At 39.3% G+C, this 15,823-nt stretch overlaps 1 protein-coding gene across 4 annotated transcripts in view; it reads right to left on the bottom strand.

Annotated features, from left to right (window-relative positions):
- The window catches only part of TULP1 (TUB like protein 1), a 45,636-nt gene that overhangs the window by 12,011 nt on the left and 17,802 nt on the right, over positions 1-15,823 (bottom strand). For all 4 annotated transcript variants that reach the window (XM_087929659.1, XM_087929658.1, XM_087929660.1 and 1 more), the window contains 6 exons: positions 11,718-11,831; positions 10,577-10,711; positions 9,131-9,219; positions 7,963-8,133; positions 4,260-4,372; positions 179-287 (listed from right to left, as the gene is read on the bottom strand). In XM_087929659.1, coding sequence (XP_087785785.1) covers positions 179-287; positions 4,260-4,372; positions 7,963-8,133; positions 9,131-9,219; positions 10,577-10,711; positions 11,718-11,831 — 731 coding nt within the window. The remainder of the gene's footprint in view (positions 1-178; positions 288-4,259; positions 4,373-7,962; positions 8,134-9,130; positions 9,220-10,576; positions 10,712-11,717; positions 11,832-15,823) is intronic.

The raw sequence follows: 15,823 nt of genomic DNA, 5'->3' as shown, positions 1-15,823 counted from the left end.
ACTTTACTGACATTTGGATCAAGCTATATAGCTGTCAGGGATGATTTTTGCAGTGAATGGAACATTCTTAAAATTCCTTGATGCTGTAAGCAACCTGCCATCTTAGTATGGATTAGTCTAGTGGCTGCCTATTAAATAGAAGTTTAATGGAGAAATAGTTCACAGAATGGTTCCTTACATAAATAACAGCTGCAAGCTCCTGGCGTACATTGGACCAGTCAGCATTTGCTCTGTCTGGATTTACACCATTGTCAAACACTGAGAATCGAGTACCCATTAAATTGGATCTAGAAGAAAAGACGGAAATCAAACCAGTAGGACAAAAAAGGACCAAAATTGTGCAACACTGCTCTTCAGTCTGAACAATTATAATTTGTTTGCAATGTCATTTTACATTATACACTGAAGTAGCTGCAACAAACATATTAGGTTTTCAGGATGAGATAGAAGAAGGGAATGGAAAGGTCACTCAATCAGGACATCTGCTATATTTCTAAACTCCGGGCCTATGAAATTGTGACATGCATGCCTCTCCCTTTTCCTTGGCTAAAACCTGCCTGACCACTGTTTCCTCTCTGCCCCCAGGGGCAATCTCTGTTACAATCTGATAGCAAGATATGTCTGGTTGTTAGTTTATGCACTAGCTTGATTATCGTTTTGGATCTAAGAAATCCTGAGTTATGAATTAAGACAACCCTTTGCCTAAGAAGAAGAAGGGTCTTCCTTCCTTCCTTCCCTTCCTTCCTTCCTTCCTTCCTTCCTTCCTTCCTTCCTTCCTTCCTTCCTTCCTTCTTTCTTTCTTTCTTTCTTTCTTTCTTTCTTTCTTTCTTTCTTTCTTTCTTTCTTTCTTTCTTTCAAAAAAGCAGCTATAACTCAGTGGTAAGACCAAGCTCTGCATGACAAAAGCCTGAGCTTCTCCCTTTGATAAGATTGGCAATGGCCACAGCCAAACAGCCAAGATACGTTGCCTCCATGCCCCAGACCTCTTCTTCTTCCAAAGCAAGACTAGTCAGTAATGCCTGGTGCTGTCAATATAAATTTCTAGTGGGATAAGTAAAAGAAAATAATGAGTGAGTTTTCTGGCTCTCTTTCTCCTCCCACTAAATGTCACCTGCTAGTGGAAAAACAGCCGCTAATTCTGCCCTTAATGTGAGGTGGGGTGGGGCAAGTATATAAGTACTTTGAACAGCAGGCTTAACCACCTGTCAGCTTGTCTGACTAACTAGATTGTGCAATCGGATCACTCTTCAGAAGCCTTGTCTTTTGTCACTCCTGCAGCCCCAAGCCATGAGGGCCATAGAGGGCAGCACCCAGCAACCAGAGGAGAGAGGGTGTGAGCCAATAGCTAAATGTGACTTTAAGCTCTCTCAGCTGTGGGGCAATGAAAGAGCAACGAAACTGAAGAAGTAGGAAAACACGATTGTCCGATCTGAGTTCAAACTGCATGGAAACGGAATTTAATTCACAGCATTATTAATGAAGAAACGACGAGATACATTTCTGGGCTAAAAATTAAATGGGTCCCCGGGGAAGCATTTACCAAATCAGATTTTCAGTTCTGCTCAGAATAAATTATATTAAATATAGAATGTCACAAGATATAGATAAAAGTATTAATATTTACATATCGAACTTACTATGTTCATTATGAAGTAACATCACTTTTATAACATCTGACAGCTTCCACAGCCTGAGGCTATGCATGAGAATACTCAACATTGGAATCCAAAAACATCTGGAGGGCATTAGACCAGAGGTGGCTGGAGTCTGGACTACTGCTTCCCAAATGCAGTTCCCTGGAAACTATAGGGGTCCCTCACCCCTTATTTTTCCCTGGAAGCTTTGAAAAACTGTTAGAAACAACATTCCCTCTCCAAATGACAGTTCTGTAAAGATAAGTTTTATTAAACTGCTTAGATTACCTATCAAATCTGTAATGGGTTGAGTAGAATATTTGGTAAAGTTTGAGATCACTTCAGGCAATTAACTTAGGATGGTGTGAAAGGGCAGTACAATTACTATGATTGCAATTCTAATGTCTGTGATGAACAAGAAATGTTGCTTGCGAGGTTTTCTGCCCTAAACAAGTGATTCATTGGGTGGCATTCGTTTCTTTGTTCCAGCAAAAAACTGATATTATCTGCTTTATAGTAGAGATTTGTTTCTCCTTCGCTCAAGTCATTTTAATTTACATTCTTCATCTGCTTGATTATCTGTGCTAAGAACTACTGCATCAGTAAATATCAGAAAATAATAAATAAAACCTTTAATTGGTACACTCCACCACTGTGCTACACAGAAGGGCTGTTAATGGCACTGGTGGCATGTATCTGTCCATTGAATCTCTCAGTGCATTGAATGCAAGATGGTTGGTATTCTAAAATGTCCCTGAATTGACTTGCCAACGTTGTGGAATGTTCCTTCTCTTGCAAATAGTAAGAAAGTTGGGTGTTGCTGCTTTGATCTCACAACAATAGCTTAAGAATACATACATTATATGGTGCATACTTTCCACAAAAAAAAAAAAAACCTAATGTTGTAGTATGACAGATTGTACACATTTTTTCAAAACTGTACTTTTTTTCCAAGTGTCCCCAAATATCTAGGGTTTGCGTGGGGGGTGGGGGAGGCAAAGTGAAGTCACCACCTGGAGAGAGCAAGCATTTCTTTCTTTCTGGGATCCAAAGTTTTGGTGCAACCTGAAAAGTGGGGTAAAACAGCCCCATCCCACCCTTAATCAGGGAATTGTTTTATAAAAGAGAAAATAAAAAATAAAGATGCGTGTGGGGCCTGGGAGTGTCGAGAAAAGAGTCAAGAGGACAGCAGAAACATGGGAAATTCTTTCTCTGGGGAAAGAGAAATTCCAACCCAAAGGCAAACACCTCAGAAGGAGTCTGAGAGACAGCAAGAAAAAAACTTCAAAACCGATGAAAGGCAGAACTGAGAGACGGGGAAGGAAAACAGCCCGACTAGAGTCTGCAAACCCCAAGTGAGCCTGGCAACCAAACCAAGCCCACTGGTTGCAGCAGCCCAGGGGCAGGACAAGAAGCAACGGATGGAAACTAATCAAGGAGAGAAGAAGCAACCTAGAACTAACAAGAAATTTCTTGACAGTTAGACCAATTAGCCAGTGGAACAATTTGCCTCCAGAAGTTGTGAATGCTCCAACACTGGAGGTTTTTAAGAAAAGGCTGGACAGCCACCTGTCTGAAATGGTATAGGGCAGGTCTGTCAAACTCGCAGCCTGTGGGCCAGATGCATCATGCGTTGCCCATGCCCGGTTTATCGAAGGGGGAAAAAGTTGTAATACGTCACATGGCAATACCATGACGATGCGAGTTTGACACACCTGGTTTCCTGCTGACCAGGGGGTTGGATTAGAAGAGCTCCAAGGTCCTTTCCAACTCTGTTATTCTCTAATATTCTACAAATCACAACTCCAGAAACAGTGGATGGTGATTACTGGAGGGCCTCTGTGTACTATGCAAACCAATGGACTTCTATTCAGTGCAAGGATATAGTTTTTTCTAGTTGCAATCCTTCAATCTTTCCTTCTAGGTATGATTGAAAGCATGCCAAAGAAATAAATGGGAGGGCATCAGGGGTGGGATTATACTGGTTCTGTCCATTTCTGTAGAACCAGTTGCTATGAAAAGCAGCAACCGGTTCTATGTCTGCTGCTGTTTTGGCCCACCCCCCCACCCCTGCCCGGGCTATTACCTGACATTTATTTCCTGCGTTTTCAACCGCAGCTGCTTTACACAACATAGCTGTGGTTGAAAAAGCAGGAAAAAAGTGCTTTTGTCTGTGTGTATGTCTCTGTGTATAGGAGAGAAAAGTCCATCCACAGGTCTATAAAAGAGTGAAAAGGGGTTTCACATGCAAATAGATTGAGACTGAGCTGAATAGTTAAGGAAAAAGTGCAAAAGTAAGAACAGGAACATAGAAACTTAAATGTTAAATAAGAATAGAGTTAGAATAGTTGTAAACTTATGGTAATAGGAAGATAATAGAATAAGAAAGTTTAAGACAATAGAATAAAGATAGGAGTATAAGGTAGTAGAAAATTTTATACAATTAAACAGTTTTGTATGGGGAAAAGCAAAATGGTATACAGTCTTTCTATCTGTTCTGTATCATATGAAAAAAATAGACTAATCTGCCAACAGCTGTACAATATTTACAGGGAAAATCGTTGGAATTGTCCCTGGCATAATATCTTAGATTTTTCAAGACCACTTTGATAAAACAACCCTAACCTTAGCTTTCCAATGAAGTTCTCCCCATCTCGGCTCAAGTCAGTAGGATCAGTGGAAATCAGATAATTAGATGTCTTGCTCTTTTTTCGTTTTCGACCAGCCAGCAAAAAGATCTAAGTGAAAAAAGATCAGAAAAGCAAAGCATTGATATGTGAAATTAACACATCTTAGTTTACTAACCACAGTCTCCAACCGTAGTGTCTACAGTGTCCTTTCCACTCTTTAGCCTACTTATTACAATCTGCATACCACTACTTATTCAATTATAGATATCATACAAAATAGAAACATTAAAAAAATCAATGTAGAATCATGCCTTCAATTAAAATCTTCCCCACCTATTATCTTATTGAGGGGGATTATCTTTGCCAGGTTCCTAAAAAATGACAGTGTGTTTGTGTGTGTGGGGGGGAATGTCTCCTGACCTCCAGGGGAGAACTGATCCCCGCTCCAAATTACCACCAGAGTATCTCTGATAATTGCATTCATCTCCCACTGTGTCCTTATCTCTCTAGAGACTCCCAACACCCTCTCTTTTTAAACAATGATGTATGAAACCTGGAAAGCATTACAAATAACATTTCTTCAAAAACATTAGCTAAAGTATGTATGTGTGTAGCCAGAGGTGGTATTCAGCAGGTTCTGACCAGTTCTGGAGAACCAGTATTGGAAATTTTGAGTAGTTCAAAGAACCAGCAAATACTGCTTCTGACTGGCCCCACCCCCATCTCTCCTCTGCCTTCCGAGTCCCAGCTGATTGGCTGGGTCTTCTTTTGTTGCCCTGCACAGGAGAACAGAGCTGGAAAGCAGGTTAGTGGGGTGGGGAGGAAATGGGGATTTTGCAGTATCCTTCCCCTGCCACGCCCACCAAGCCACACCAGGTGCACAGAATCGATAGTAAAAATTTTTGAATCCCATCAGTGTAGCTATATGTGTATGTGTGTGTGCACACAAATATATACATATAACAGTTTCTTCCTTAAAGTATATAATAAAATATTACATGCTTAAATATTATATAAAGAAAAGAGAGAAAGAAATCGCTACACTAAACTATTGTGCAGGGGGCAGAAGGAGGAACAAAAGGGACAAAAGAGACATCCAAAGTATATCTAATTGTAAGTGTAAAATATGACTTTTAAAAAAAAGAAATCAGGCCATTGGTTTTTCTTAAAATACATAATTTCCTTCATTTTCATTGTTATGATTAAATTTTCGAACAATGAATTAAACCTAGATCACGCTGAATCTTATAGTCTATCATCCTCTCTTAGTAGAGCAAGTTGAAAGGGGCATGGCAAGGCACACAGCTGATTTCAAAAACTATAAGAGCAGAAAACTGAAAGTGAAGTGTAAAGCTTTATAGGTAACAATGAACACCTTGAATTGGGCCCAGAAGCCTACAGACAAACAGTACAATTTCTGTAAGGTAACATTTTTTTCTGCTGAGTTGATTACTGTTCTGGGCTAACTGAAGTTTCAGGTCACCTTCAAGGAATTACAGTAAATTGCTACAAAAGAAATTACAGCAGTCTTACTGAGAGAAGGCCACTCTCTTCAACAACCTGGTCCTGGAAGTTCAAACCCGTTTAGAGCAATTGATAGAAGATTCATGAAAATAAACTATTTCAGTACGAACAGTAGTTCATCTCAGTCTGCTTTACCAAAAAAATCTTGGATGGCATTTAGAAAATCTGGACAACAATTTCCTTTTGTCAATTGCAAAAGGCCATTTTGCTTAGATCTGCACGTATTGCAACATCCTACATTCCTGAGAAGTACAAAGCTAAAAAAAATGGCAATTGTGACTTTACATTGTTGTGAAAAGATAATAATAACAAACGAAACCAGCAATCACCTCTGGTTAAAGTTGGATTGCAGGGGACAGCTCCTGATCGGCTGGATGGCTAAGCATGGAAACTTGGGAATGTCTTTTCTACATTTTTTTCAAAATAAGGGTGCCCACAAGTGAGATTCAAAGGGATCAAAATGGTGGGCAAGTCCATCTGGTAAACTTGCAAGATTTGTTTTTCTTGCCATGTACGTGTGTACATCCGAACTAGACTGTGTTGTTTTTCTGGGTCATATAATATATGAGGGTATATACGCATACTTTTTAAAAAATTTGTCATGTTTCTGTAGTGTATATTGGAGGTGGTGACTTTTTGAGAGCTCTATGCAATGAAATTTCATTTTATTGGTTGCCAATTAGTGCACAACTAAAGTGACAATAAAATTATTCTAAGATTAAAACATTGAGGGAAGCTCCACCCCTTCCTATCCACCTATGAGGTTCACACATACTGAAAGGGCTATGCATGAATGCATGGTGGAGTTCACCATTTTATCTCTCCTCCCTTCATTGCATAAGACAACCTTCAAAACCACAACATTCAAATCTGAACTGATTTATGTTTGTACAATGACTCCTCAGGAGTACCTGCTACCACATCCAATTATGGATAATCTTAGCCAGTTTAGAGATCACTTGTATTTACCACACTGCAATCCCCTAGCATGGTAAATTAATTTGTGTAATCCACACAGGAATAAAACAAATGATTTCATATGGGTTACGATAGGGCAAGAACCAAACAACCATTGTATTTTAATGATCCCATTTAATGATCCCATTAATATTTTAGTTACATAATGTAATTTATCATGGAACATTTTCCAGTTGTGTAGTGCCAACTGTCTTCCATGAGCTTGCCAGGCAAAATGGGAGCAAGTTGACAATGGTCCAGTTCGACTGTACAAATCAGGTTTGCCCAGACAAAGCTGGAGCCCCTGGCAAAACTTGCTCAGGGCATTGCTCTCTGCTTTACCTTCATGAACCAGCTTGCTAGGTGTGGCCAAAAGTCACTCCTGGCTTTGGTTTTGCCCCTCAAAATTGTTCAACTCAACCTCCAGTTTGAGAAACCTACATTAGTATATTCATTATTACAACATTCCCAGAACTCTATTTTTATAATTTAGGTTCTAGATATCTCTTACAGGGATGTGTAGATTAAAACTCCCTTTGGATCTCCTATATGCATTCAACAGAAGCTCTCCGTTTTCTCGTCCAAAAAGCCTTCAGTGGACATGCAAAACAACTGGGTTGCTCTTTTTCTTTTTGCTAAGACTGTAGCGGGAAAAAGAATTCATCTTCATGTCCCATTTCCTATGATTTACATACAGTGGTTACCTTTTCATAAACACCGTTTCTTGTTTGGCCCACCGAAACAGGCTGACATTAGATCTCTGTCTCTCTCTCTCTCTGAAGGGATAAATTTAGCACCCTAATTTATCCATTCCTATATGCCTAAAGGACAGCCTTCTTTCTTAGGAGCCTTGTTGCAATGTCTGAACAGAATCCTGCCTGTCTCACTGCCTAAGACCCAGAAAGAGAGAAGATTGGCATTTTGCTGGGGTTTTCACAACTGGAGTACCCTGACTGGGGTTCTCTTCTTCCAAAGACAGAGAAAAGAAATTTCACTTGCTTTAAAACAAATACTTTCTGCCACTGGGGTCTTAATATCACATTGTTTTGAGGCTCATCTGGATTGCTTTTGTTGCATGCATTTTAATGGGCTCTCTTCTTATTGTACATTGCCTTTGGTGCCTGATAGACAGAGGGTTTAATTTGATATTAAATATAAACATACAAGGCAATCTTTACATACTCACTAAGGCAAGGCTGCTTCCTTTAATCACACACCTTTTTGTCATTATCAAGATGAAGGTAATAGGTAGGGTAGAGACCACGATCCATCCCTCTTTTGTCTCGAGTGAGACGACACTTGATGGTCATTTCCTGAGGAGCTGGCTGCAGCACAAATTCCTCAAGATTGTCCTCTTCAATGACTGGAGAAGGTGGCCTTTCTTCTTTCTGTAGTCCAGCAATAAGACAAAGAGGATGTTGGTTTGTTTAACCCTCCTCCTCCGAATCTCTTATCCTAACCATGGCCACTACAAAACCATCATTGTTTGTTTTGAAGATTGCAATGATGATACTTCATGTATCACGTCCCAACTATCTATGATAGTTCTTCCTGATATAGTAGGTCCCATAGTATCCAAAAGCTGGTTTCTGAAAGGTGCTTTCTGCTCTGTCTCTGACATGTGCAGTCCTGAAAGCAGATGATGACAAAGTGCTGGGTTGCATAAGTGTGGGAGAGAGTGAAATGAAGACACAGGCTGGGATTAATCTCTTATTTAGTTATTCTTTTATTTCAAAAAGTTATCTGCTGTTGTAACAAAGTATCAGGGCTGATTCCAATATGTAAAAAGCAACTTTCATGTGTACAAGTAGTCCTCATTTACTGATATTAGTTGGAACCAGCGCTTCTGCTGCTTAGTGATGCAATTGTAAAATGAAATGCCATGGACCATTCTGGACTTACAGTGTCGGTTCCACTGTGATCATTAAGCAAATCACCATAGGTTGCTAAACGAGATATCACATGACTGCAACTTGTGGACTTCCTGCAGGCTTCACCACTGACCTTGCTTGACAGAAACTGGCCACAAAGGTGTCAAATGGCAATCACATGACTGGAAGATGCTGTGACTTTTGTAAATGCATGCAACAAGCTGAATCACAATCATGTGACCACGAGGAGACTACAAAAGCTACAAGGTCAAGGACCGGTCATAAACCTACTTTTTCAGCACCCTTATAATTTCAAACCATTGCTGAAGGAGGCAGGCAGTAAGTGAGGACTACCTGTAATTGATTCATAAATATTGAGTAAAATCAAACAGAAATATTAGAGATATAAACTAGGGAAGCTGGGAATGTGAATGTATAGGGCAGGAATCCTAATTTTCAACTTTAGTATGCCAAGGAGTTTGACTTCACCCTTTAGGGATCTCTCCCTAGTTACCTTTTTGGATTTCTTGGTTTTCCCTTTCCGGTTGGAGTTCTTATGGACTACCTCTTCTTCGCTTTCATTTTCCATGGCTTTAGCGGGAACTGTAGAAAAAAAGATTTTAGCAACCACCTGATGGTTATACAGATGACAGCAACATCTAGATCAGGGGTGTCAAACTTGTGCTGTCATGGTGGCATCGAATGACATATCACAACTTTTTCCCTCTTCCCTAAATCAGGCATGGGCATGGCCAGCATGTGATGTATCCGGCCGGCGGGCCTGAGTTTGACAGCCCTGATCTAGATTATCCATAATAAGAGCCACTGTGGTACAGTGGTTAGAGTGCAGTACTGCAGGCTACTTCTGCTGACTGCTGGCTGCCTGCAATTTGGCAGTTTGAGTCTCAGCAGGCTCAAGGTTGACTCCATCCTTCTGAAGTTGGTAAAATGAGGAGCCAAATTGTTGGGGGCAATATGCTGACTCTATAAATCACATAGAGAGGGCTGTAAAGCACTGTGGAGTGGTATAAGTGTAAGTGCTAGCGCTTGTGCTATCCTTCGTCAGCAATCAGAATTTCCTTTTCCCATTTCGTCACTGGCAGAAAAGCAAATATTTTTGTTTTGATCTGGGAGGCAGCCTTTACTTTATCTAATAGATTTTCAACCTGTTTTTTTAAGTGATAAGCACCTTTACCAAGTGAATTACAACATGTTTCAGATACAAAATACATATTATATATAACAAGTAGGAAACAAATAAATATAAATACCAGATAAAACCCTAATTAGACATACATTACAGTATAATTAACTGCATGGGGCCTAGAATAGATATGTCTTGAATGTCATTTTAAAGCAAAATTTACAATTTCTCTTTGGCTCAATCTATAGGCAGGGTAGAGAGAAGGACAGAACATGTATCTTAGTGGCAATTCCAGAACTTTAAGAATGAAAGGGTATTTGCAAATTTTAAGACTTCAATTTCCCCCCACCTTTAAAGCAAAAACTGGACTCTTCAAAATGCAAAAAGATCCTGTGTTTTGTGCCCTCATCTATTTTGCAGGCTCTAGAGCCCCCCCCAAATATAATTAGATGGTGCTTTTTGTACCCTATCCTAAAGATTGCAAAAGAGGAAGCACATGTGTATTTTATGGAAAGACATTTCACAAATGTTGGACCACTTGGAAAAAAAAAAAAAGTTCTGTTTCTGCTCCTAGTTTGCAGCTGTCACTGACGGACCAGATTACAAAGCTTGCATATTGATTTTAGTTTCAGCAAGTGGCAAGAAATCCCGGACCATCTAATGGGGATTTTTCAAAATAGCAGAAATAAGAGCATGATGAATCACAGCTCTCACTTTGAGCACATCAATACCAAGCATTCTGAGTGTGAGGCCATTTGAATAAGTGAATGTATCTTCTTTCGGTATTTCTACCATATCAGCAAATGCTGCACCTACCCTTCTTTTTAGCTTTCTTCTTCTTGAGGCCTTCTCCTCCAGTTTGGAACATTGATACTGCACTCTTCTTTTTCTCCGATTTGGTTGACTTGGCATTGGAACTGGAATCATCTTCTGTGTCGCTACTTTTTAGCACTACAGTTATTAAGCGAGACGTATTTAATCCAGGGAGAAATTAGTCAGATTAGATTCTTTCTACGAATACCTAATTTCCTTGCAGATATTGCCAATTTTGCCCTGAATCCTCCAAGTAATGTCACTTGATGTTGGATTCAAGACTGGCATCATGAGGAATTCTAAGAATTGCTTATGGCATGCTTACTTCTAGAACAGGGGTGTCAAACTGAAGGCCCGTGGGCCAGATCTGGGCTTAGTTCTGGCCTACGGGGCCACCCTGGAAACAGTGAAGGACTGGCCCGTGGTGCCTCTGCCAGCATTTTCTCTGGCAGAAGGTTGCAGGAGGCCATCCCAGTTAAAAACATAGCTCGGGAGCCCATTTTTGATGGCAGAGAGCTCAGGCCACAGGTGCTCCCAACACAAGTGATATCAAGCTGGCCCGCTCACTCTGGCCATGCTCACCCCAGCCCCTCAAGGTAAAACACAACCCTGATGCATCCCTCAATGAAATCGAGTTTGACACCCCATTCTAGAGTAATTTTGAACCCTTCATGCACTTACATTGAACAAAGGAAGGAAACAAATGTGCTTGCATGGATTGCATGAGTGAAATCTTTTTAAGGGTTTTGGAGGGGGGGCAGTCTGTTTATCTCTAAAGGCATTATGCAGTGATACACCAGAGGCTGTATTTTATTGGGTCTGGCCAAAGCCAGTGGAATCATACCTACCCTATTAGGAGATACAGGTTAGTGCGGTATCATATCCTCTTTCCCCATTATCCTATATAAATATATCCTACATACAGGCACCAACATTTTTTCTATTTGCACACATACTCAAAATGTAATTGTATCTTCCTCAGATTCTCTCCCACATACACATAATCATAAATCCAATTGTGATACCTTCTCTGCTTCATTATCTGTACATATTATCCAGAATGGCCCATATTATTAGAGAGATGCATTTTTGGACAATGGGCCTGTAAGGTCAGTGGAGCAAATATGGATGTAAAGCCTTTCACCTTTGCTTTTGACACGTTTGCCTTTGTTATCCTCACTCACGTGGAAGACAGAGGTTGAGTCTTTTTTCAGAGTCTTTGTAGTTGCTGCCTTGATACCAGCTTCAGGCTTGTTTCCTGTCCAAAGTGAAAGAATGAGAATAGGAATTGGATGAACGGAGACCTGGATTTATATATCATGCTATACCATTATATCAGAGGTGGTATTCAGCAGGTTCTGACCAGTTCTGGAGAACTAGCGGAGATTTTAAGTAATATTCAGAGAAGCGGCAAATACCACCTCTGACTAGAGATTTTACAGTATCCTTCCCCTGTCACACCCACCAAGCCACACCCACAGAACCGGTAGTAAAAAATCCACAAAAAGATACTGAGACATAATGGAGACTTAGAAGATGAACAGACCTATGGAACGGCTGTCCTGCCCTACATAAGAGGTACTACAGACAAAATCAGTAAGATACTACACAGGCATCACATCAAGACTGCCTTCAAAACAGACAGAAAAATAGCAGCCATCCTAAGAAGCCCCAAAGATAAAATTGACCTTAAAAACCAAGGCATATATGAAGTCCCATGTGCATCATGGCCTGCCACATACATTGGACAGACTAATAGAAGAATAAGTACCCGCCTAGATGAACACAAAAATTCAGTAAAAAAAGCTGGAACACACTTCCTCACTAGTCCAACACATGAAAGCCACAGGTCATAGTATCAACTTCAATGGCACCAAAACCCTAGCCACTATAGAAAACCCCAGCTACAGAATTATCAGAGAAGCCATGGAGATTGAAAAAAGACCTGAAAGCATGAATAGAAGAGATGACTCCACCAGACTGTCAATTATCTGGAAGCCTGCACTCTCAAACAAAAAATCTCCACACCACAAGCCAGCCAAATATCTGGGTACAAACAGACTCCCCCTGATACCTCCAGCTCAAACACACCCCAACCAGGCACCCAGATGAAATCTAGCTTCCTAATAAATGATAGCCGTCCATTTACTCGGAGCCAAGCCGCACTAAAAGCCTCCAATACAGGAAACACAATGTTGCCAGCCAATCAAGACAAAAAAAGCTACAAAACAGACAGAAGATATTAGAAACACCAATCAAGCAGAACACAGCAAACTCCAAGACCAATAAACACAGACCAAGACTCCCAACCAATAAGGATGAAATTTAAAACAGCACCAAATTTAAAACAGAAACGGCTGTGAAAGTCTGACTCACAGACGAACACTATACAGAAGCCCGATGATGGCAGATGAGATTCTGCCGAAACGTTGCTACAACTTTAAAAGCACAACTATAATGACATGGGAAAATACCCGAACAAAGCTGAATACCATACATACATACATACATACATACATACATACATACATACATATCTGTGTATATATGTATAACAAGAATAAATGGAATAATTATTCCAGTCAAGTACAGCTCTGCCATTAATATTAATAACAATCTTTTACATTTCTATTTCTTTTAACGAACATTATCTAGTAATATCAGTTGTCTTTCACTTTAATCATCTATATTTCATATTTTACTTATTACTGTCTTTAACTAAAAAACCAAACAATAATAATTAACAGTAGTCAATAAAGTTATTATTCTTATTCAAGTTCATCTTGTCAACTGATAAAAATCTTCCATGTTTCTTTTCAGTTTTTTTAAAACTTTCTTTTTAAATCATTGAGAGCCTTATTCTCTTTACAAACAAATATTCCACTACACATCAGTAGAATTTTTTTCTATCACTTTAATCATCTAACCTATTTTCTAACCCCTTTCTATTTCTAATATAACAATGCTATCCCATGCACCTTTGCAGAATCCTCTCCTTAAGTTAAATTTTAACCATTGTCTCTGTGTCTTTTAAATAGGTTTATACCTTTAATTCTTGTATGCTTTTCCTGTACCTCTATATCTTGTTTCTGTCCTTTGTAGCTTCTTTTCCTTTCCCTCTTCCCTCTCTTCTTCTCCCTCCCCTTTTTATTGCCTTTTCTATCTGATTCTCCCTTCTGTGATCCTCCCTTCTGCTTCTTCCTGATATTATGATTACTTTTCAAATTACTCTTTTTTTGGTTGTTGCTTCAATGCTTAAGTTTTTAACTCCCTTTCCCCCCTTTCCCTTTTTTTACCCTGCTTAAAATTGCTTGGTCATTAAAGATGGCTTCTTCGTTGTCCCGCCCTTCTTTTTCTGCCAGTGTTTCTTGTTGTTTTTCACAGTTCAAGATCTCAATTTCTAAAAATTGAAATACGAAGCCAAAAAATCCTCTTCCTTCTTGTGCTTCTTCTTTTTGTTCTTTAAGTCTCATTTTTAACTCTTCAAGGAGTGATGCCATTTAAAAAAAAATTTAAACAACCCCCAATTGATTTTACTTTATTTCATTAGGATCCTCCATCCAAAGTTCCAGGAATCCAATAGTTCAAAACTGTTTCTTGCTTCTTTTCTCACTTTCTCTTTCCAGGGGCTTTGTTATCTTGTAACAAAGTTTCAGCTACAATGTAACTTTTGCAAGCCTTGTTAAAATTCCACTATCAATTTTTTTTTAAGTTCCAGGTGGTCTCCTCCATTTTCCAGATTCCACCCTCTTTTTTCCTTTCTCCCTCCGCTGCTTTCTTTCTTTTTTTAAAGAAAAATTTTAAATTATCCAAGAATCTTTATCCCTTTGACACTTTATTTTCAGCTAGAAATAGCCTATTAATGTCAAAGTGGATTAGTATCAATTTTTTATTCGAATCTCTTCTTCTTAATGTTCCAAGTCAATTAAAACTGTCAATGTGAGAGGAAAACAAGCCAATTCTGTTTCCTTTCCCTTTCTCTTTTGCCGCTTAAAATCTTTTCTAGGAATAGTATTAGTCTTTAAAATTCAGGTTCCAGGTGCCTTAAATAGATGTTCTCCATTCAACCTGGTCAGTTAAACTTTCTCCTTTAAACTTCCTCCTGCACAATCTTGTCCGGTTGGGTTCTTCTTTGAGGTGGCCATGTCTGACCACTGCTGCAACCGCCTTTGAGAAAGGGAGTAATGGCCAGCCGAGGAGGAAAGATGCGGCTCTCCTCAACCCTGCTAACAGCTCCCCCTTCTTCACCATCTCTACGGGGTGGCTTCAACCCCGAATCTGGGCGGCTCAGGGTGCTCCAGTGGCGAGCATGGAGCAAAACCATGCACAGTCACAATTTCAGTCCGTCACCGAAGAAGCCCAAACCGGAAGTTGCAAGCTGTTTTAATAACCTCTTATATCCACTTTCCATTGATTCTATTGGGTTCATATAGTATATTTGCTAATTTCTTAAAAATCATCATTCGTGTTTTTTCTTCTGGTCGTTTAAATTTTATTCTAATTTATTTCACTTCTTTTTTTCCTTTCCTGTTTATTTCACAAACTCCTCTCCTGATACTACCAAGAAATTGTCTGTCTCGCATCTAGAGTTCTCATCACTCTTAAATCCTAAATTAATTATCTTTGTCTTTCATCATAAGCAATAAAATAAATCCCATTTTTAATATTTATATTCTTTCCTCTTCCACAGATAAACATATTTCATCCTTGGGTCTTTGAATTACCCAATCACTATATCCATAGTCAACTCATTCTTGTCACCTACCAAAAAATATCTTCCCCATTCCACCCCCAAACAGTTTTCATTAAGAATGTTGCATAATTGCTAAAAAAAAAACACCACCCTCTTTTGTTCCTCAATGTCATCATTCACTGGAAGGTAAAATGCAAGTATTTTCAGTGTATGGATTCTTATTTTTATGCAAACTCACAACAACCTATGTAGTTTCTGACATACCTTTGAGGCCTTTCCTTCATAATTAAATATACCTTCATTTTCCTATGGGTATAAATTAATTTATTCCTTTCCACAAAATCAAACTATTTTAATTCCATCCTGTTATTTCTTATCTTTCTCTTAGTTTACATGTATTCCTCAACTTATGAGTGAAATTGAGCCTGAAATTACAGTCATAAGTCTTTATGATCATAAGTTGAGGCATCATGTGACCAGACCAGAGTTTTCAGCATTTTTTTTGTGGCAACCTTTAAATAAATGCCACAGCTCTTAAGTGAACGGTGCAGTCATTA

The sequence above is a fragment of the Pseudonaja textilis genome, chromosome 3 (genome assembly GCF_049901715.1).
Source record: "Pseudonaja textilis isolate UNSWEBS1 chromosome 3, rPseTex1.2, whole genome shotgun sequence".
In the NCBI taxonomy this organism is placed as follows: domain Eukaryota; kingdom Metazoa; phylum Chordata; class Lepidosauria; order Squamata; family Elapidae; genus Pseudonaja; species Pseudonaja textilis.
The sequence above is the reverse complement of the archived record's forward strand: the minus strand, read 5'-3'. Positions and strand labels throughout refer to the sequence as shown.